At 37.1% G+C, this 21894-nt stretch overlaps 1 protein-coding gene across 1 annotated transcript in view; it reads left to right on the top strand.

The window, feature by feature from the left end:
• Positions 1 to 21894, top strand: part of NELL1 (neural EGFL like 1) — an 860846-nt gene that overhangs the window by 182406 nt on the left and 656546 nt on the right. The window contains exons 6-7 of the mRNA XM_058663250.1: positions 20538 to 20610; positions 21559 to 21641. Coding sequence (XP_058519233.1) covers positions 20538 to 20610; positions 21559 to 21641 — 156 coding nt within the window. The remainder of the gene's footprint in view (positions 1 to 20537; positions 20611 to 21558; positions 21642 to 21894) is intronic.

Genomic DNA, 21894 nt, shown 5'->3' with positions numbered 1-21894 from the left:
TGTACTGGCTGCTCATCTTCTAATCCAGCTGCCTGTTTGCAACCTGGAATAGCAGTGGAAGATGCCTCAAGTTCCTGGGACACTGCATGTATGTGGGAGACCCAAAAGAAGCCATGTGTCCTGGTTCAGATCAGCTCAGCTGACCATTTGGCAAGTGAACCAGCAGATAAAAGAATTCACTGTCTCTCCTTCTCTCTGTGTAATTCCACCCTTTAAATAAAAATAAATTTTAAAAACAGAATAACTGTAGAGACTGATACTACAGAAATACAAGAGATCATTAAAGATAGTGCTAAAAAAATTGTGTGCCACCAAATTTGATAGACCAAAAGAAATGGACAAGTTAGTGGAAATAAGTATATTACCAAGGCTGAATCATGGAGAAACAGAATACCTTAACAGACTAAGTGGATAGCAAGATTTAATCAGTAATAAAAAGTCTCTTATCAAGAAAAAAGCCCAAGGCTAGAGGGTTTAATTCTAGCATATGTTTAAAGAGGAATTAATACTGATTCTTAAAATATTCCAAAAAATAAGAACAGGGAGAAAATTCTTCCATAATTGATGAGGTCATTGTTATTACCCTGATACCAAAATCCAGACATGAGAATGGCCAGTATGCTAACAATAACAACAAAATGCTTAATACTTAATGCAAATCAAAACCACAATGTTATCAAATGACACAAGTTAATGGGTGTTTTGGAAAGGGGACTCCTGTGCACTGTTGGCAGAGTAGTAAATTAGAACAGCCATTGTGGAGATTCCTTGATAAAGTACAGCGACTATAACATTTAGCAAGGTAATTGACATATGAGGGGTAGACATAATGGCTGAACTGGCTAATTCTCTACTTGCATGTGGGGATCCTTTGTGTGCACTGGTTCATATCCTGGCTACTCCACTTCCCATCCATTTCCTGCTCATGGCCTGGGAAAGCAGTGGAGGATGGCCTGAGTCCATGGGGTCTTGCACCTGTGTGGGAGACCCAGAGGAAGCTCCTGGCTCACCTCCCACCATTGTGGCCATTCGGAGAGTGAACTGGTTCATGAACAATCTTTCTGTGTCTCTCCTCTCTGTAAATCTGCCTTTCCAGTAAAAATAAACAAATCTTTTTTAAAAAAGGAATTGACATTGAGGAAGATACTTTCATACCTGTGTTTACTTCAGACTTAGTAGTAAAGCAATGCAAGTAACCCATGTGCTAATCAGCTGATGAATGAAGGTGACAAATGTTACACAAAAACACACTGGAATGCTTGTCAGCCATAAAATAGGATGGAATGGTGTATATAAACAAAAGATGGAACTGTAGGTCATTGTTAAGTAAGTCAATCATAGAAGAATAATTTTTGCATGATCTTATGTAGAATCTGTTAGAATTGACTTTATAGCAAAGAGTGTCTTAGTGATTGCTGGATCCCAGAAATTGTATGGGAGAAGGAAAGAAAAGGCTATTTAGCAATACTGCATCAGAGTTCGATAGGAATAAGAAGTTCTGATATCCTACTGCACAGCAGGGTAGCTACTGACCTACCGACAGTGATATGATGTGCTTTTTTAAAATCAAGTACAATTTTGAAATTTGTACCATGAGGAAATGATAAATCTTTGGGGATATAGATATGTTGTCCTGATTAGACATTACAAATGCCATACATATATCAAAAGTCACATGGCATATTATAAATGGATACAATTTTTTGGCAATAAATTTTTAGAAGTATGCTGTTAGAGGCACTTAATAAAGGCTAATTTAGAAGCTGTCAGTCAATACAGGAAGGAAGTATGATCTGGTTGGTCATCATGGAAAGCAAAGTCAAATTGAGTTCCCACTGAATATCCCATAAGAATGACTAAAATAAATAAGCCTTACAATACCATGTATTGTCAGAGATGTCAGGCAACTGGAATCTTCATTCACTGCTGCTAGAAGTGTAAACTGGCTTTATGTACTGTGGATGTTTGTAATGTATATCAAATAAAAATGAACATGTGTCACATTGATCAAACATGATTTTTCTGTATATGACTTTTAATATGCATTAATACACCTTAAATACATGTACAGAAATGTTTTTGAAAATTATTTACTTTGGGACTGACATTGTGGTGTAGTAGAATAACCTGTGATGCCAGTATGCAAAGGAGCTACTGCCTGGAGTCCTGGCTGCTATTCTGTTTCAGCCCCATGCTGGTGCATCTGGAAAAGTAGCAGAATGTGGCTCTAGTGCTTGGGCCCCTGCACCAAGCAGGAAGAGACAGGAAGAAGGTCCTGGCCCAGGCTTGGCTGTTGTGGTGATTTGAGTAGTGAATCAGTGAATGGAAGAGCTCTCTCTATCTCTCTGTCTCTGTTTCACCATCCCCTCCTACATCTCTGTAACTGCTTTTCAAAAAAACAAATACATTAAAAATATTTATTTACTCATGTGAGTAAATATATTTTATGTAATATATAAATTATAAAATGTAAAACTACATTTATGTAATAAATGCACTTATTTATCTTATTTGAAATGCAGAGAGACAGAGACCTCTCATCTACTAATTTCTTCCTTGAATGCCAGCAACATTTGGATCAGGCAAAAGCCAGGAGGCAGGTGTTCCATCTGTGTATTCCAATTGGATATTAGGGGTCCAAGTAGTTGGGCCCTTAGCTGTTGCTCCTTAATGTACACTTGCAGGAAACTGGACTTGTGAGCAGAACTGGGACATGAACCCAATGACTGCTTTGTGAAATGTGAATGTCCCAGGTACTGCTCTAACCACTCTGCTGAATGTCACTCTACCCTGTAAAAAATGTAAAGACAAAGCAAATATACATGAAAAGCCAGTATGTAAATTGTAGTATCTTTTAATAGTATAGCACATTAAAAACATTAAGTTGTAACTATAGATGAATTTCATAAGCACCAGAATAGAAGGAGATAGAAGGGAATGTATACACATCAGTTTATTGAGGTAAAGTTCAAGAACAGGCAAAACTTATCTGTAATCTTGTAAGTCTGAGTGTCTGTTTTATTGAGGGAATGTGACAGGAAGGCAACCTGAGGAGGACTTTTTGGATAGTGTCTTTGTTTTACTTATTAATAGAGATAGCAATTACAGTGTCTTCAATTCAGTTCATTAATATTTTCGCTTACGGTTTGTGTACTTTTCTGTAAGTATGGAATTCTTTAATACAAATGTTGTTAAATGTGCATATGCATGATAGTAAGGTACAAAAAATGGGTAAATATTACATCACAGTAATTTTTAATATATTTATCTCAGCAATTTATAAATTAAGGAAGTAAACATTTTATAATCTGTGAATTCAAACAGCACACTTAATAAACTTATCTAATGTCTCCATATGAATTTTATAATCAATAATGAGCATATCCAGCACAAGCAGTTCCATGAAAATTGACTACATCAAAAATTACAGAAAATAAATTTGAATAAATTTTGAAGAATGCGTAAGCCATGTTCTGAGATGTCACTGTACTACATTAAATGTGAACGAAGAGATGACTACCTCTTCATTTCAATGTTTATAAATATGACATTATTCCTTAAGTTACAGGTCTAGAAAAATGTAATAAAGCAATTAATGACTAAAGCAGAAAGAGGATAAAGATCTTAAATATGAAGCTTGTGAGACACTGATAAATAATTCTAAACTGGCAATATATATCTTTAAATGCCTCTGCTAAAAAAGATACCAGTGTAATTAGCTAATTATCCAAATTGGGAAGTTATAAAATAACTGAAAAAATAATCCTACAGATGTATAAGAAATTAAGTAATATATCTATATGTAAGTACATGTATTAGTACAATAATGGGTCAGATGCAGTAAGATCAAGAAAGCCAAATTTTGATAGTTTGAATAGATTAATTTAGAAGTTTGAGAGAAAAAATGAAATTATAAAGCCATACAAGCAACAGGAATAAGAGGCAACATAATAATATTCTTTAAAACTTTAGAGCAATAGTAATCATTTATTAACAACTGTAGTGCAGTAAAATAAAAATATATTAGACATTTTTCTAAAAATATATAAATGATCCAAATTAAGTTTGAAAAGGAAATCCCTAGATCGTGTTAAAATATTGACCTGATTACCAAAATTCTATTAAATCAATTAGTTTTGATACATAGAAAATTATGACCAAGCGTAATGGCTTGAAACAGCAGCAGTGTCTGGCAATTTGGTTGCCAATTTGGGCTGAGCTGAACCAGAAGATTCTTGCATTCTCAGTGAATGCACTCGTGCATCTTTGGTCAACTACTGGGATTTTCTGGGAACTAGTTGTAGGAGAATGACCTTAGCAGGAATGACTCTTTCCTGCTTGGTGTATTCCTTCATTTCCTAGAAGTTCTAGTCCAGCCTAGTTTACATGATGGATGAACGTGGTTGCCAGGCAGAGTAATAGGCGTGACATCTTGAGACCTAGGCTTGAAGCTTGCATGCTGTTACTTTGCCACATTTTTAAGGCCAGAGCTGGTTACAAATCAAGCTTAGCTTCAAGAGTATGCAAAATAGATGCTGCTTGTAAAATATGCTGCCAATTTACATTGCACAAGGTATGGACACCATGAGAAGCAAAGGATGGTGATCATTTTTACAACCTAACATTTCTCTGTTAGATTGACATGAGTTTTATAGGGAGTTCTGGTACATATCCAGGGGAATAATTGCAGTCTTACATAAGCTCTTCCAGAGAAGAGAGAGTAGGTGAATATGTCAGCCACCTCATGTTGTGAGACAAAATAAGGAACAAGTTTTGCAAGCCAACTTATGTTTGAACACAAATTAAATCGAAACATTCTAAACAAAAAAACAGTTGCCTTTTCTTGTAGTCCATGAAGAATTGGTGTCAGGATACCTTTGGGTATCAAATTTGCAGATACTCAAGTTTCATATAAACTGCATATCTGTATATAGCCTGCATAATTCTCCCCTATACTTTAAAATATCTTAGACTACTTACAGTATCTAATACAAAGTAATGTTGTGTAAATAGTTGTTATACTGTTTTATTAATGGAGCAGAAGGGAAGAAGTCTACTAGTTCAATATAAATGTACTCACTTTTTCCCAAATATTTTCAATGCCTGGAGTTGAATCCATGGCTGCAGAATCTATGGATATGGATATTCTATTATACGTGCAAGTTGCATCTTTCAATATGTTTGTGTATGTATGTGTGTGTGTGTACCTATATGAGGGAGAAAAATATTTCAACAATGAAAACTTGTAAAAGTTTATTTATATAATACACCATGTTAATAGGAAAAAATAATGGCTGTCTTAAGTGGGAGAAGTAGAAGAAGTATGAAATAAGATCCAATATTGGCTTACAATTAAAAAATTCTTAGCAAAGTAGAAATAAAAGGAAGCTTCATTAAACTGATAAAGTATACATAAGCACATTAAATATATTTTAAATATTAAGGATTTCTTCTAAAATCAAAAATGATACTAGAATACTTAGAATATTTCTATTACATTATATCAGGGGCTCTTATGAAGTAAGTAAAAATCTTAAGGATTGTTAACAAAAATGTAATTATTAACAAATCATATAGCTATGAACATGGAAAATAGAGTCCCCAAATTATTAGCCTTACCAAGAGATTTCAGAAGGATAACCAAAGACAAAAATCAAAAAAAAAATCATTCACTGAACAAAAGCAGACAATAAAAGGGCAATTTAATTTTATAGTACCAAAAGATAAATCAAGTACTTAAAAATATAGGATCTATACATGAACTGAATTAAAAAAATTATTTAAAAGAATCAAGGAAGACCTAAATGGCAGAAGTATATTAAGTTCTTGGAAAAGAAAACTTACAACATTAAAATGTCAAACATTCCATAATTATTCCATTTTTATGAATGTGGTATAAATTTCCATTAGGATATTGTTTTTCTGGGTTCTGCAAAGTGATTCTACACTTCTCCTGAAAGAATAGTAACCAAGAATAATTAAAATATTTTCTGAAGTTGAAAATGGAACTTAACACATCTGAAAGTTTATTGTAAAATTGCAGCAATTAATAGAGTATGGAATTAACAGCCGATATTAGCACATGAACCAAAAGATCAGAATAGAGAGTCCAGAAATAGGCCTTCATTGGATGTGGAAATGTGGAAACTTTGTAACTGAAGTGACTTTGCTTACCAATGAAGAGAAGATGGATTCATCAGTAAATGGTTAGAAACATGTTATTAGAATTATTCATGTTGATAGTATATACTCATACACACTGGTAGAATTTATGTTTCTGTATACTGTCAGGTAAAACTTTTAAAGTATTTCTGGATGATATACACAAAAATAAATTACAGGGATCCACGTTATGTGGGAGTAACTAATGTCGTGGCCAGTGATACCAGAGTCACAAATTGTGCAGTGTTGTGTGTCCTGGCTGCTCCACTTTCAATCTAGCTCCCTGCTAATGATCTGGGGAAATAGGTAAAAGATGGCCAGAGGTGCTTGGACCCCTACTACTTGTGGGAAACTTGGATGAAACAGGCTCCTCGCTTCAGCCTGGTCCAACCCTGGCCATTGTGACCATTTGGCAGTTGAATCAGCTGATGAGATATTCTCTCTCTCTCTCTCTCTCTCTCTCTCTCTCTCTCTCTCTCTCTCTCTCACTCACACACACATACACATGCAATCAAAATGAATAAGTCTTTTAAAAATAAATTACAGTTGTACTTGAATTAAGGACCTAAATGTGACAGCAAAACGTTGAAAATTTCAAAAAACAATAGCATAGGAATATACCTTTATGATCTTAGGGTATACAAGTTCTCAAGAAAGATAAAAATTGCAAAAGCATTAAAGAAAATATTGATAGGTTTACTGTGTAAACCTTTTAAATCAAAGGAGATTTTGACAGCAAGATCAATTAGCCAGGAAGTGGTATCTATTAAAGAAATGTTATAAATCAGTAAGAAAGATTCTCGTGACTCAATGGAAAGGCAAAAGATGAAAAAACAACTTCCTCAGCATGGAACATAAATAGCCAGTGGACACCTTAAGAGAAGTTCAAGCTCACTAGAAATCTTGGAAATGTAAATTAAAATCTTAAAGAGACACCATTTCTTACCCAAAAGTTTGAGAAGCCTGACAGCGTTATATGTAGAGGGACAGCTGAGCAACGGACACTTTTCTATTGTAGAAAAACTTTAGTTTTTATAGAATAAGGGATGTGATTTGTAAGTTTTTGTGATCTGCACACCTTCCCACAAGGGAACCACATGGTTTGGTATAAACATTGAAGGATCTATTAGTTGTAAAGCCAGAGATCCATCTTTACAGGCAATTGTCACAGGAAATTTTTTTGTTGTTGTCATTGTGCTTTACAGAAAATTTACAAACCCCTAGTTGTCCAAGAATAAAAGAATGTTTAACTTAAATGCAGTGGAATCATACAAAGTAACACAAAAAAGTAGCCAAAATGGTCTTGAAGGGGGAGAATAAAGTTTGGGGACTCATTCCTATTTTCAAAAGTTACTTTAGCTAGCAACTTGCATTATGGTATAGTGTGATCAGCCACCACCTGTGACACCAGAATCCTACATGGACACCGGTGTGTTGTTCTGGCTGCTCCACTACTGATCTAACTCTCTGGTAATGGCCTAGCAGTAGAAAGTAGCTCAAGTGTTTGGGCCCTGCCATGCATGTGGGAGACCTAGAGGAGTCTTTTGACTCCTGGCTGTGGCCTGGCCTACACAAGCTGTTTTGGTCATCTGGGGAGTGGACCAATGGTTGGGAGATGTCTCTCTGTGTCTTTTCCTCTCTCTCTCTTCCTGTGAGTAGCAAAATAAATTGAAAAAGAAATTTACTGTAAGACTGTAAAAATCAATTCAGTCTGTTAGTGGCAGTGAGGCTGGAGATATATACCACTCTATAAGAATTGAGAGTCCAGAAGTAAATCCACACATAGAAATCAGTTAATTCTTGGAAATAATATTGAGATGAATTTAATAAGAGATATAATGGTGTCCTCAACAATTGATGGTGGGAGACCTGGATTTTCTTATGTAAAAGAATGAATGTGGGACCATACTTCATATCAATGTTATCCCCCAAACAGATCCACAACTCAATAAAAGTGTTACAACCATGGAAACATTAGATGAACTGTAGAAGTGTACTTTGCAGTGTATTAGATATGACATCCAAAATCTGAGAAGTAACAACAACAATGAAAAACCCTTTTCTGCACTGAAGTGTATTGTCAAGAATGTGAAAGAAAATTCACAAAATAGGAATAGTGTTTTCAAATTGATTGTATGATTAGGATTTATATCAAGAATGTAGAAATGAGTCCTATAATTCAAGATATAAACAACCCCAAGAGATAAAAATTGGCTAATACTAATAAGCATGTGAAAACATTTTAGGAAATGAACATGAAAACCACAGTGATATATCACTTGATATCTACTAAGATGGTTAGTTTTCTTTTTTGAAAACTAAAAATAAGTACTGGTGAGGATACAAAAAAATTGAAACTCATGTACAATATATAATGATGTACCTACTGTGAGGAAGTATTGGTCTAAAAACTTAAATGTGGAACTGCTATGCAATTCCATAGATGAGGGCTGACTTCTTTGAAATAGTTTCAGCCACACGCCAATTGATTATTGGCTGGAGCAATGGTACAGACTGGAGCATATCTCTCTTTTTTTTTTAAAATTTATTTTATTGTATAGTTGTTGACAATCTTTACATAGTTAATTATGGTTAACAAAAAAAGGTTCACGGGGTATAGGGAAGTGGGTAATACTATTATGTCCATTTTGTTTCCATCGTGTATCTGAGGTAAAGGGGGATATTGAGGGAGAAGCCCCACTCGGTTTCCCGCCCACCCCAAGTCCCGGATGTGGGGCATGCTCTGAGATATTTGCTCAAGTGGTTTTAATAGTTCTCCAGTTATGAATCACTGCCAGTTTTGCTTGATGGGGTCGTCCACTGATTGATATGGTCCATCATAAAGTCTCCGTTTGCCCCATATTTCGCTGCCAACATATAGCTGAGATGAGTGATTGACCTGTTCTGTCTTCTGTCTTTTCTTGGTTAGAGTTCTGAGTCCAGCAGTTCGTTTGGGGAGATCTCCAAAGAAACTTTGAGGTATTCCCAGATTAGATTCTTGTATGTTCTAGCAAGCACAGGGCCCGGCACAGTCCATAACCCTGATCAGCTGGTGGTTTCAATTGCTGGTTTATTTCTGTTTTCAGTCCCGAGTTGCACTGAAACCAATGAGTGTTGCAGTCCAGTTTGGTTCTGCCCAGCACATACTCGTCCCTTACATCAACCAGTGGGAGCTGCAGCCTAGTCGGGGCGACCCACAATAACCCCCACCAGGCCCGCACCCTACCCTGGCTTGCCAGTATGTGTAGCAGTAGACCAGTCTGTTCCCCATCCCATTTGGCTCTTGTACTTGTCGATGGGTATTAAAGCTTAATTCCATCTAACCAACTCAACCATCCAGCCCTCACAGATGTTGTTGAATGCCTCTCTGTCTAGCCATCCCAGCCCCCATTGTAGTTTTCATGCCCTCCCGTGGGAGTAGTAACCCAAGAGGGGGGAACCCACTATTTCCCTCCTGGGTCTCAATCCCGGTTGATGTACTCTTCGGGTGGTTCTGTGATTTGACTTGACAGAATTAGCCCCCAGTGCCAGCTTCTGCCATCTGATGCTGTGGCTAAGCCCTAACAACCCTCACCCACTCTAATTTATGCTTGCACCAGCAGTAGGAACAATCAGCCCAGCCTGGCTTTTCCCTGATCTAGTCCACATGGGGCGCACAGGTGTTGTAGCCCTGCTTAGTCTGTTCTGTCCCCATCCTAGCCCATGCTGTCCAGTGGGAGTCGCTGTCTGGTGAGGGGACCAGCCTCTTAATCCCCCTGCCAGCTCTGCCCCTCCCTTCCTGGATCTCACGTGTGCTGGTTGGGTGCTGCAGTCAAATCCAGTACAGGAAACCACGCCCTGGCATTCCATAATGTGTACTGGTTTTATTGCGACCAAACCCGGCTCAACCCACACTCTGTTTTGGTGATCGGATTTGCCAGTGGGTTACATGAACTGATTCAGCCTGGTCTGCCCCTGACCCATGCTGAATGTGTGCCAGTGGGAAACTTTCCATGGCCTATTCTGGGCTGTTTCCTATCATGCTTCTTGCGCTTACCTGCAGGGACTGTGTCCTGCCAGAGGAATTGTAAATTGCCTTGAAATAATTATCTTTGGCTACCAGGATAAATAACATGAGTGGCACCAGTCCAAGATTGAATAGAGAGTTGCTTGGTAGGCATCCTTGCATAAATATTTTTCTGTGTAAAGTTTTGGTGAACTTTGTGCAGGATTGTGATTTTTTTGTGACAGTTCGAATATTAGGCAATATGCATAACAGTCTATCTTAATGGCCTTTTGACTCCATTTTGTTAGGATTTGCAATAATGACTCTTATTTATTTACTTATATAAGGTAGGTGTGTGTGTGTGAGAGAGAGAGAGAGAGAGAGAGAGAGAGAGAGAGAGAGAGAAGAATGTGTGTGTGTGTTCCTTTTTCTGGGTTACTCCCAAGACGCTTGCAACAGCCAGGGCTGGGCCAGCCCTAAAGTAGGAGCTGGGAACTGAATCTGGGTCTCCTAAGTGGATGGTAGGGACTCAACTATGTGAGACATTGCCTTTCACTTTCTGAGTGTGCATTAACTGGCAACAGGAGCAGTCAAGATTTGGGAGCAGTCAAGACTTGACCAAGTCAGTTTGATATAGAATGCAGACATCAGAAATGGTGTCTAATTTACTGTACCTTAATGCTATCCATACAGCAATATCAAATACCTATTCCAGTGACTCGATTTTGATTCTAATAAATGTCATAGCATGATACGAGATATCATTAGCCTAGAAAAAAATCACAGTTAAAACTTTGAAGTTAGATTTCTACTGGTTTTGCTTTGCTATTGCATTAACATGTAAAGAAATCATGAGATAAATAGTTGTTAGTTGAACACCATCTGTATTCTTACAGTGAATGAATGCACAAGCTATGAATATTTTTATTGGTAAAGTAGTATCCATGTCTCATGAGAGCAATGCAGAGTATATGACAATATGTACTGGAAGCTTCTATACATAGGAGGTTTATAGCACAAATATGCATGTCTCTCTTATGTATTTAATGCTTCCTATATGGCTAAACAGGAAACTATGAAAATAATAATCACCTGTCCTACCTCTTAGGGATTTTGGTTTAAATTGGGAAGATGAAAAAAAGAGAGAGAGAGAAAACAATTGGTCCCAGAATCTCTCCCAGCCCAATGAGTACCTGATTCTCTTTGTATGTAAGAAAATTTTCACTTAGCAGCACTAAATACTAGACACAAGCAGCATATACAAAGGCTGTTCAGAAACATTGGCAGACATTTTGCTGCAAAGGTAAGTTGTGGATGAGGAACAGAGAACCAACCATTATTGAATGCTTCTTTATTCTAAACCTTTTCTGGCCCTACATATATTATCTCGGTTAATTACATCTCACCAGCAGAGAATCCTAATGAGTTAACTATCATTATCTCCATTGTGTAGGTCAGTCAATGGGACTTAGCATGATGAGGAGCTTGCCAAACTCATGTAGTGATGGAATTGAGATTTAAACCTAAGCCTTTTGATCCAAGTCTTTGCCTAGTCATTCAACAAATACTTATTCAGAGCTTGCTGCACAACCACAATTCCCATCATGTTTTCTGGGACAAAACTTCATTTAACTATACCATGTCTATGGTCTTTTTCTGAGTCTGCAGTCCAAATGAATGACGGTCCTGCTGCAAAGCTTCAGAACGTGATGTGATTCTACTATCCTGTCTTCCTGGGGGGCAGTGGGAGTAGCCCCATTGGATGGCTCTTTATGGGGGTTGCTTATCATCATGAAGCTTTCAAAACTCATTTATTTTTTTCTTTAGAGCCCTATGTGACAGATAGTGCCTTTGGTCGTTGTTTTGTCAGGTGAGATGTCTGGGGTATGGCAACAAGTCAGGGTCTCCTTACAGCGGTTATCTCTTAATCCATTCAATGCAGCAGAGATTCCCCCTGAAAAAGAGGCAGCTGTTTTCCAGGTGAGAGTCAGCACAACTTCCAGCTTTTAATATTTATCCTATAGAAGCTGCTTCGCACAGCTAAGAATCATAGCTGATTTATTGCTGCAGAACTAAAAATGGCTATAATGTGTTTTCAGGGCAAAATAATGATATTCTCCATTTAAAATATTAAAGTATCATTGCATAGATTAAGTAAGAGCAAACACTTCCTTTTTCTGGGCTCTGGTGGGTCCTTATGGATGGTTCAATAAAATTACTGCTGATTTAAGAGCAAATGATAGCACCCCTTGCCTAGCATGATGTTCATGAACCCCCGATAATTGGGTAGTTCCTGACTGAGGCAAGAAACACAAGCTGGGGATTTCTTCAATTCAAAACAGCACCCGTTGAAGAAAATGGCTCTCTACTGATATGAATTTTCTGATTATCATAGATTTCATTGTCAAGATGGTTGCCTACTCCCTCCATTTTTGTTTGATGCATTTAAGTTGATTAAGATGGTAACACAAAGGGAGGAGGGAGGGACCGAGCTTAGGTGAGCCACAGGGAGTTATAGGATGCTTCAGGGGTTGAGTGTTCTGACAGTTGATAGTTGAGGTCTAATAGTTCTGATAGTTGAGGTCTCTGTGAGAATTCCCATCTGAAAGCTTTTCACACAGTTCCCACAGCCAAGGCTGTCTCTTTCCACAAATGTCCTGCCCCAGTCACTTGGGATCTAGTTACTTGGGTGTAAGTCTATTTCATTACCTGGACATCACTGTTTTCTTTAACTGCTGAGTTGTTGCTGGGAAGTAAAATTGATTACAAATTTTTTTTTTAGTGCTACAGATGTTGTTTTATACCTCAGCTGCTTCTGATAATTCCACAGATGGTAAACATACGTTTATAGGAACATAGAAAAGGAAGCTGTATTGAATCCTTCCCATCTTTATTTCTTATTTTTCCTTTCATGAAGAAAGTCAAAATCACAGAAATGAATTGTATATATTTGCAGCTTAATATTCCTATGAGTTAAAACTTGAGACAGCAGGATAGTTAATGATATGCTAATGTGCAGACTCTTTTTATTGATCATAATGAAAGTTGACAAGTGTCTTTCTTGACTTTTATGCTGGCTGGAATATTGTATTAGCTATCTTCAGGGCAGAAATACATGGTTAGTCACGTTTTGAAAATCTTCCTTCTGAGTTTCCAAGTCTACTTTTTGTAGCCTGTTGCCAGGCTGGGTCCCTGCCAATTTATAAACAGAACACATCTTCATTCATATGTTTACATGCCCAACAGGAAACTTTACCACCCATTTTCCCTTTCTTTTTCAAAGCAATTTGTTTCAGTATTTTAGCATTCAAAGAGAAAAAAAATGGAGAGAGAGGGAGAACCATTTTTTTCAATGAAAGCAGAGATCTTCAGGGACATAAGTATGTTAAAAAAGAATTAACATTTGTTCAGTGGTAAAGCTGCTTTCACTTGTATCAGAAAGCTTGGAGTGTTTAGGAGGGTTTGCCTAATCTTAGTTATTCCATACATGAGAGAGTCTTAATGGCGTAATTTTCTACTTTTTGTATTGAGCTTCCTGTGTTTCTTACTGCAAAATAAGAAAAGTTCTGGGAACAAAGGAAAATAAGGGACATTAGTTCCCCAAACATTAAAAGCCCATAATGCTCTTTGTATTCTTTGTGCATTTTTCAGTGCATGGTGAGCTGACTGCAGGAGGTAGGCAACAGGTAGATTAAACAAAAGGATAGAAGAATCAGTTTTTCTCCTACCCACCCGGGCTAACAGTAAAAGTTTGTTAATTTGGGCACTGCACATTAGAGATTTATGTAGATCCCAAGATCTGCTGAAGTTTAGCATTGCACTAAATATGAGAAAATAGATTGTTCAGCAAATTTGTAGTGTAAATAAGATCACAGGGGGGAATATTTTGCGGCCTAAAAAGATCTCTGTTTTTTCCACTGCTGAATAAAAATGCTTTGGTAGACTGTTAGCGTATAATGTATATAATTACCTAGACACAATTGATTGATATCTATGAAAGCAGTTAGTATGGAACCTCATTTCAGTAGCAGGTTCTCCTTGTGGCAATATATTGTTAGCTCCAATAACTATATGGTTCCTTCAAAGGATATAAAACTACTTACAGTATCAGAGCCTTACATTTCTTAAATATCATGACTATATGACTTGTCCCAGGGTCAGAAGACTCAGTGGGAATGTCAAGATCTTTGTGGAACAACCCCTGGAGTAATTGGAAACCTTACTGTAGAACTCCCAAACCCAGGTCTACTTGCCTGATCCACAGAATTCTGACCACTTACATTGGGGTAATAAAAGTGGGTATTCATTATAATGCATAGAGCAGAAATTTGGGCATCTGTTGCTTAATTCCTGAGTTTCCCAAGGAGTTGGGGTGACCATACTTATAGATTAAGACTAGTTCAGCTCATATCTAAGTTGCTGGTTGATCAGTGATGACTGGTTGCTGATAGTAAGCTTGTTGGGAATTTATTTATTTATTTTTTAAAATAATGAATATGTGAGGTTCAGTTGGGCTGGGAGTGTGGGAGTTTATATGTAAGTTGATGTTGCCTTCTGCCTCAGTCCTGGAGTATTGTTGTAAGGTCAGCCATACAACTCCTGCAGTTATGTGGCTTGTTTTTAATAAAGGACAGGACAGGCAAGAATATCTTGGACTAACAGAGAAAGAGAGAATGGTTCCTGATCTTGTATTTTAGGAGTTTGGTCTCAAGAGCACCTCAGAAATGCCTCCCCAATAGACATATGTCTTTTTGTTGTTGTTGCAAACTAGACATGATCTCCTCCAATTTTCTGAAGAATTCTGCTATGTAATTTTAGGATAAAGACTAATGCCTGACATAATCTTCACAGACTTCAAAGACCCTAAAAGTTCTCAAAAATCTGTAGTGTACAATATTGTGTAACTCATTATTTTCAGAAATTTGTTGCTTTAATTATTTGCTGTGCTACTATGCAAAATACACTAATATGAACTATACAGAACACTAAGATGAAAATAAATGATTTTTGGTCTCATAGTGCAATTTTGTTAGTTTTCACTAAGTTCCAAATTAGTAAGATTTCACTGTTCATATGTAGTAGTTGGATGCTGTTCTAACCACTCTGGAGTTTGATTGAGTAACTTTTCTTGCTTAAAAAAGATTGATAATAGAACAAATTTTTTTTTCAGAATGAGTTCTTTGGTCTTTTTTTTTTTTTTTAACAGATTTATATGTTACTCTTTGATTTCTGGTTTTATTCCAGTCCTACTGAAACAAATTTTGAGAGTTAATTCAGAAATATGAATTTTCAATAAATAAGCCATTTGGAATGTTAAGAGACTTAAAGTTTGAGAATCATTGCTCAGGAATAAAAAAAAAGAGAAAGAAAAATGAGGCAGCTGACATAGGCCCAGTTAATATTGCATTGGCAGCAAAGTACACATACAATTAAAATTAAATGGGGGGAAATAATAGCGTTTATCCCCTCATGTCTCATCTCTATTGAAAAATTGTGTAGTGCTTCCACATACGTTTTCGTCCTTATAGACATTTTTGTTTGAGGAAGAATAAGGCAAGTGATGCTACCTTGTAGTTTTCCATTTATATGACTCCTTTTGTAATTTAATTAAGAGAATGATTTGCTAGCAAATACTTAGTGTTAATTGTTGAGTCAAAAATATAGTCTCTAGTTCGTATGGCAACTCAATGTAAGATCTCTGTTTCCTATTTTGGGGACATGCCAGGATAGATACGATGCATGTATGCAGTCACATGCTCACCCATGCAGTGTGACTTCATTGGGTTTCGTGTGGAATTCTGTTTGAATTGCCAACTTTCTCTTACTCCTGCATTAATTTATATCCATATAAGTAAATTAATAGTCTCATCTTGATTCATCTGACAGGGACAAGTTGCCAGGCCAATGTGTAAAATGACCCCCTATGATATTCCCTCAGAAAAAAAAATGGTTTGTTTTGTATTATTTTGTTAATGAGTGTGGGGAACCTGTCATGTTTGTTTATTTTGGTTCAAGTCACTGATGTTGATCTTTATCTAAATTTCTGTAACACACATATGCTAGAGATTAAAGGTGGGAAGATAAAGAAGTAAGGAGGCATATATAGAGAGGAACAAGGTGAGTGTAATTGGCAGCTGGCTTACCTCCATTCATTTTTGCTGGGGGGTAGGTTATGAATTCAAAATCATAAGGGAGATAACATTGTGGCTTAGCATGCGAACTTGTGGCCTGCAATGGTGGCATCCCATGTGGGCACTAGTTCATGTCCCTGCTGCTTCACTTCTGATCTGGCTGTCTGCTAATGACCTGGGAAAATCATGGAATATAGGCCAAGTGCCTGGGCTCTTGCTACACACATGAGAGATCTCCTGGCTTTGCCGTGGCCCATTCATGGCCATTAACTCTATCTTGGGAGTGCACCAGCTGATGGAAATTATTTTTCTCTTTTCAGCCCCCGTAAGTCTGATTTTCCAATAAATAAATTAATTAATTTAAAAAAGATTTAGCGATAGTATAACAGTTTTTTGAAGTATGTTTCAGGGGTGAAAGGGGTCAGTTGAGAAAGCACACAGCACTCTCTTCCTAGTTTAGAGCTTTCAACTCTGACACTTGGTGATGTGATGACGAGGCACATAATTGCCATTTCTGCTTGACACCTGGGAGTTGCATTCCGTTGGGGTCTTTGCAGATAGAGCTACAAATGAGGTGTTTCTTCTTTGACTGAGCTCCGATTTTTATTGGGATACTCTAAGCACAATTCAAACATTAAAGCTGACACTCTTGTTTGGGTGAAGAGCAAAGACCAGCATCCTTGGTTTCAACCCTTGGTAGCATCTTGTGATATAAAGATACTACCATAATAATTCCAGGGATACCATAATTTCCAGGGATGATAAAAATAAGAATAATAGAGTGTATTTTGATACATGGATAATAGATGGACTCAGTCCTCCCCTACTATGTTTTTCACTGCTTCTGCATCCCTGAAGATGAGCTCTGTCCTTATTTCCCTGATTCTCTCAGTGTTAACACTGCATTGTCCCATGTTTCAGGTATTTCCCAAGTCCTGTGCAAACAAGAATGCTTAGTCACTTTAAATTAAGCCATATTTAACTTAATTAGATGAAATACTTTTTTAAAAAAAGATTTATTTTTATTGGAAAGGCAAACAGAGAGATGGAGAGACAGAGAACAAAAGATTTTCCATCCACTTGGCTCTCTCCCCAAAATGGCCGTAGCAACTGGGAGCTCAGCTAACCCAAAGCTAGGAACTGGCAACTTCTTTTAGGTCTTATGCCAAGGTCTTATCCCAAGGCTTTGGACCATCCTCCTCTGCTTTCCCAGGCCATAAGCAGGGAGCTTAATATAAAGTAGAGTAGCCAGGACATGAGGCAGTGCCCATATGCGATGCTGGTGCTTGAAGTTGGAGGATTAGTTAGTTAGTTAAGCTACCATGCCAGCTGCAGTGTATGCTTTCTGACATGATACTGAGTTTTATGATGGTCTGTTCTTTGATGAGAATCTGTAGCTGTCTGTCCTGACTGGCTTTTTAAACTTGGAAGGTAGTGACAGCACAGTAGTGACAGTATCAGTATCAGTCCAGATGCCTGTTTAACTCTGATCTTGTTTGAGCATTTTTGTCTAGTGTTACTTTTTCAGGTGAAGTAACAGGCCAGACACTGTGTTTAACTTAGTCTTGATTTCACTGGGTTAGCTACAGATGGATACAGAACTTAATCTTGGTTCCCTGACCTCCATTATTTATTCATTTAAGAGGCAGAAAAACACCACACATACAGAGAGAGAGAGAGAGAGAGAGAGAGAGAGAAAGAAAGAGGAGAGGGGGAGCAAAGGAAGGAAAGTGAAACAGAGATAGAGACACAGAGCTCCCATTCACTGGTCCCCTCTCTAAATGCTCACAACTTCCAGGGCTGAAGCAGGGAGCCAGGAACTCACTCCAGGTCTCCACTATAGGCAGCAGGAATCCAAGAACTAGAGCCGTTAATGCTGCTATGTGGGATCTCAACCATCAGGGAGATGGTGTCAGGAGCAGAATATGGTATGGGGTGTAGGCATCTTTACCAGTAGACTAACAGGGTAAACCACCTGCTTCTATCCTGTTCTTTAAATCTTCCACATATGCTTGAAAGTAGTTAATTTGCTCTGAGAAATTGAACAGCTTCATCTCAGAAAGGAGTTGATTCACTTAGATTGTGCTCAATTAATTGTTCCTTGGTATTCCATGCAAGAAATTATGAATTAATATTAAGCAGCAGTGGTAGGGGCTTCTTCCCCATGGTGAGGCTGTCTCTTCTTGTAATCACAAACACTGTAATTTCTGGAACAGGAAGAGTTTAATAAATTTCTATAATCCTGCAGAAGAGGTGTCTGATCCTGCTATTTCTATTAATATCTCCAATTAATATTTTATCCTGAAATCAGAAGCAGCAAGCATCATTTACTAATTACCTTTTCCTGTTTAGAATAAGAGCACATAAATGTTAAATGTTCCACTGAAAACTTGAATTTGTTTCTTAAACCTGCACGTTATTTACAAATTAAACTCAATTTTCTGAGCTAGCCTCTACATCTTTTCCGTGTTGTATAACCTCTCTTCTGTTAAAGCAAAATCTCTCTCTCTCTCTCTCTCTCTCTCTCTCTTTCTTTTTCTCTAAAACAGAACTTTAAAATTTAGCTTGCGGAGTCCAAAAACCTGGTCATTATTTTCATTGGCAAGTGACAGCCCTGATGACTTTGTTAAAGTTTGATGTGTCTTTCCAGACTTAATCACGGCTGTAAAAGTCCCTTTGCTGCTTGTAGATTTGGGCCGGTCTTCTCAGTTTTGTTGAGGTGTGGAGATCATTATGCACTATTTTTAATGCGTAACTTTATTTTCTTGACTATATGAAAAATTAAAAATCATCTCGTTGATTTCTACTATTTCTCCTTGCTTTCTTAATTTGCCTCTTTATTTCTTTTTTTTTTTTATAATTATGTTGCATTTTGTGACACAGTTTCATAGGCTCTGGGGTTCCCCCAACCCCTCCCCGTGCTCTCCCCCGTTGGTGGATTCCTCCACCTTGTCGCAGTATTACAGTTCAAATTAAGTCAGGATTCTTTCTTTGGATACATATACCAAGAATAGCATCTTGTTGTCCAGATAAATTCAACAGTTTCTTGGGGAGACCATCTCTGGTCTGAAGGTAGGGCTGGCAGAATATCATCTCGATGAATTGAAAACCCCAACACAACATCAACAACAATTTACAACATTATGGAATTAATTGACAATTTACAACATTATGGAATTAATTGTTATTGAGTAACAAATATGTTAAAGAATGCAGTTCTTACCCACATCCTGTGACTACTTCATTGACGTTTCAATTTTAGTTTATACACAGAACTGGCTGCTATACACCTTGAGCTGGCTGTAGGGTACTATTCAGCTGTCTTACGTCTATTTTCATTTTAGTATTTAGCAGTTTATAGTGTTGAAGCATAATTTTGCTGAACTTGGCAGATTTTAGGATAGTCTAACCTGGCTTATAACTCTAACAAGGCATTTGTCAACAGTTGAGGTGTAGAACAGTTTTAGGAGGGGTGTGCAGAGAAATCTTCAATACCCTGGTGAGGAGTAACTAATCTTTGTGTCCTACCTAATAAGGTATATGTGGATCCATGCTGACCGTTTTCTATTTGGTTCGAAGCTTTCCTTGTTGTTCTCTATCTATTCTAATTTTTTGTTTGTTTGCTTTTTTGAGGGGGAGGGCTCCAGAGCGACCCTTGTGGTTATTGAAAGAGAGGGTGGGTATCCAAAGTTGGAACTAAATAAGGACCACCACATGGGATGTAAGAAGCCCAAATCCTTCCTCGCAGGATCCAAGGTCATCGGAACAACAGCCAGGAGCCCTGAGTGGTCCACAGAATCAGAAGAACAGTAAACTTCGTTCGGGACTAAGGAGAGGAGATTTCTCCTTGCTTTTAAGGAAATTCTAAGATCAGCAGTGTTTAACATTCCCAGGAAGATTAGGGCATTGAAGGGCATTCTTGTGGTGTAAATGCCTCTTTAGTTTGGCAGTTTATGAACAGTTACTGATAGCCCTCAGTGCTATTATCTCTGAGGAATTAACCAGTGGTAACTGATTGTAGCTTTCTCAAGACAAGTGTACGATTCAGAATTTCAAGAAGAAGGTGATTTCTAGTAGAATAGACTAAGGCCAACTCAGTTTTTGAATGAATCTTGTTTTAAAAAATTTAATTAGCATCTCATCTAAAAATGAGACTTGTTGCATATTCTGACCTGCAGACTATGCAGCCATATAGCAGAATTTGAATTGATGAGTACCAGTTATCTTGATTGTCACTCGTCTCTTTTTCTTTAATCAAGGGAATCATCCAGGATGGGAAAATCATTTTTATGCCGAATGGATACATAACACAGTGTCCAAACCTAAATCGCAGTAAGTAGCAACTTATTCATAAATTTTATATTTTATATAAGTTGTTGATAACAGCAAAGAAACACTTTGGAATATTTGTAGTGTTGATTTCTAAGATGGTCATAGTGAAAGAAAATGTCAATGAATATTCCTGTCTTTGAAATTTTAAATATTAAAGATTAAAAATTTTAATTTGAAATGGGAAAGGGATTCTGTCAGTACATTTTATAGATTGAGATGTAAAAAAATGTTTTAACCACAGTTCAAGTTCCGTTGAGATTCCCCCATTGCAAGCGTATACCAAACATAGAGTCCAGTATCTTATTGTCCCGTCAAGTTCAACGGCTTCTTAGGTATACCCTCTCTGGTCTGAAGACAGAGCCAGCAGAGTATCATCCCAGTCAATTGAAAGCTCCGACTGAACTTGAACTGTGGTTATGCAACAAGGTGGAGGAATCCACCATGGTGGGAGGGTTTGGGGAGGGGTGGGGAGAACCCAAGTACCTATGTAACTGTGTCACGTAATACAATGTAATTAATGAAGTAAAAATAATAAATAATAAAATAAAAAAAATAAAAATAAATGTATCACATAATGCAATGTAATTAAATTTTAAAAAATGAAATGCAATAAAAATATGTTTAAAAAAGTTTTAACATAATTATATATATTTTGCAAAACTGTTTCTTAAATGTTTTGACTGAATGTGATGGTTTATATTTTTTTAGTTACTTCTCAAAAATGAGTTTATTTTTAATTAAAAAATGTCTTGTTTCCATTTCAGTTAATTAGAACACTTTCTCTGTTTCTTCTCTTTCGCTTGTTAAAAAGGGGAAAATATGTAGACCTGAAGTCTGATTTCCGTCAAATTTTAAGAATATGTTAAAGAAGTATTTTGCAGTTACATGGCTGCTGGTTTAAATTTTTTAGTACAATATCAATTTATATTTCATATTTTCTTTATTGAGCTTGCCCAACCTGCAGTGATTTCTTAAGCCTGGTGCAAGGAATCATGGATTTACAAGAGCTGCTGGCCAAGATGACTGCAAAAGTACGTATCGAAATTTCACCTATGCTGTTTCATTTTTTCTCTGTCCTAGCTGAAGTTGAGAGTGATAGCTATAATGGAAACATTTTTAGTCTTGGCATCTGCAATATGTTGCTACAAAAATAGTTTCTTCTTCATTGAAACAGGATTGTTGAGAGCAAACATAACCATGATACTATTAGCAAACACAGCCATGATACTATTAAACCATATCAAAATGATACTATTAAACTCTATCAAAGTGTGTACTTGAAAA

Source organism: Ochotona princeps, chromosome 4 (assembly GCF_030435755.1).
Source record: "Ochotona princeps isolate mOchPri1 chromosome 4, mOchPri1.hap1, whole genome shotgun sequence".
NCBI classification, from domain to species: domain Eukaryota; kingdom Metazoa; phylum Chordata; class Mammalia; order Lagomorpha; family Ochotonidae; genus Ochotona; species Ochotona princeps.
Note: the sequence above shows the minus strand (reverse complement) of the source record. Positions and strands in the feature narration are given on the sequence as shown.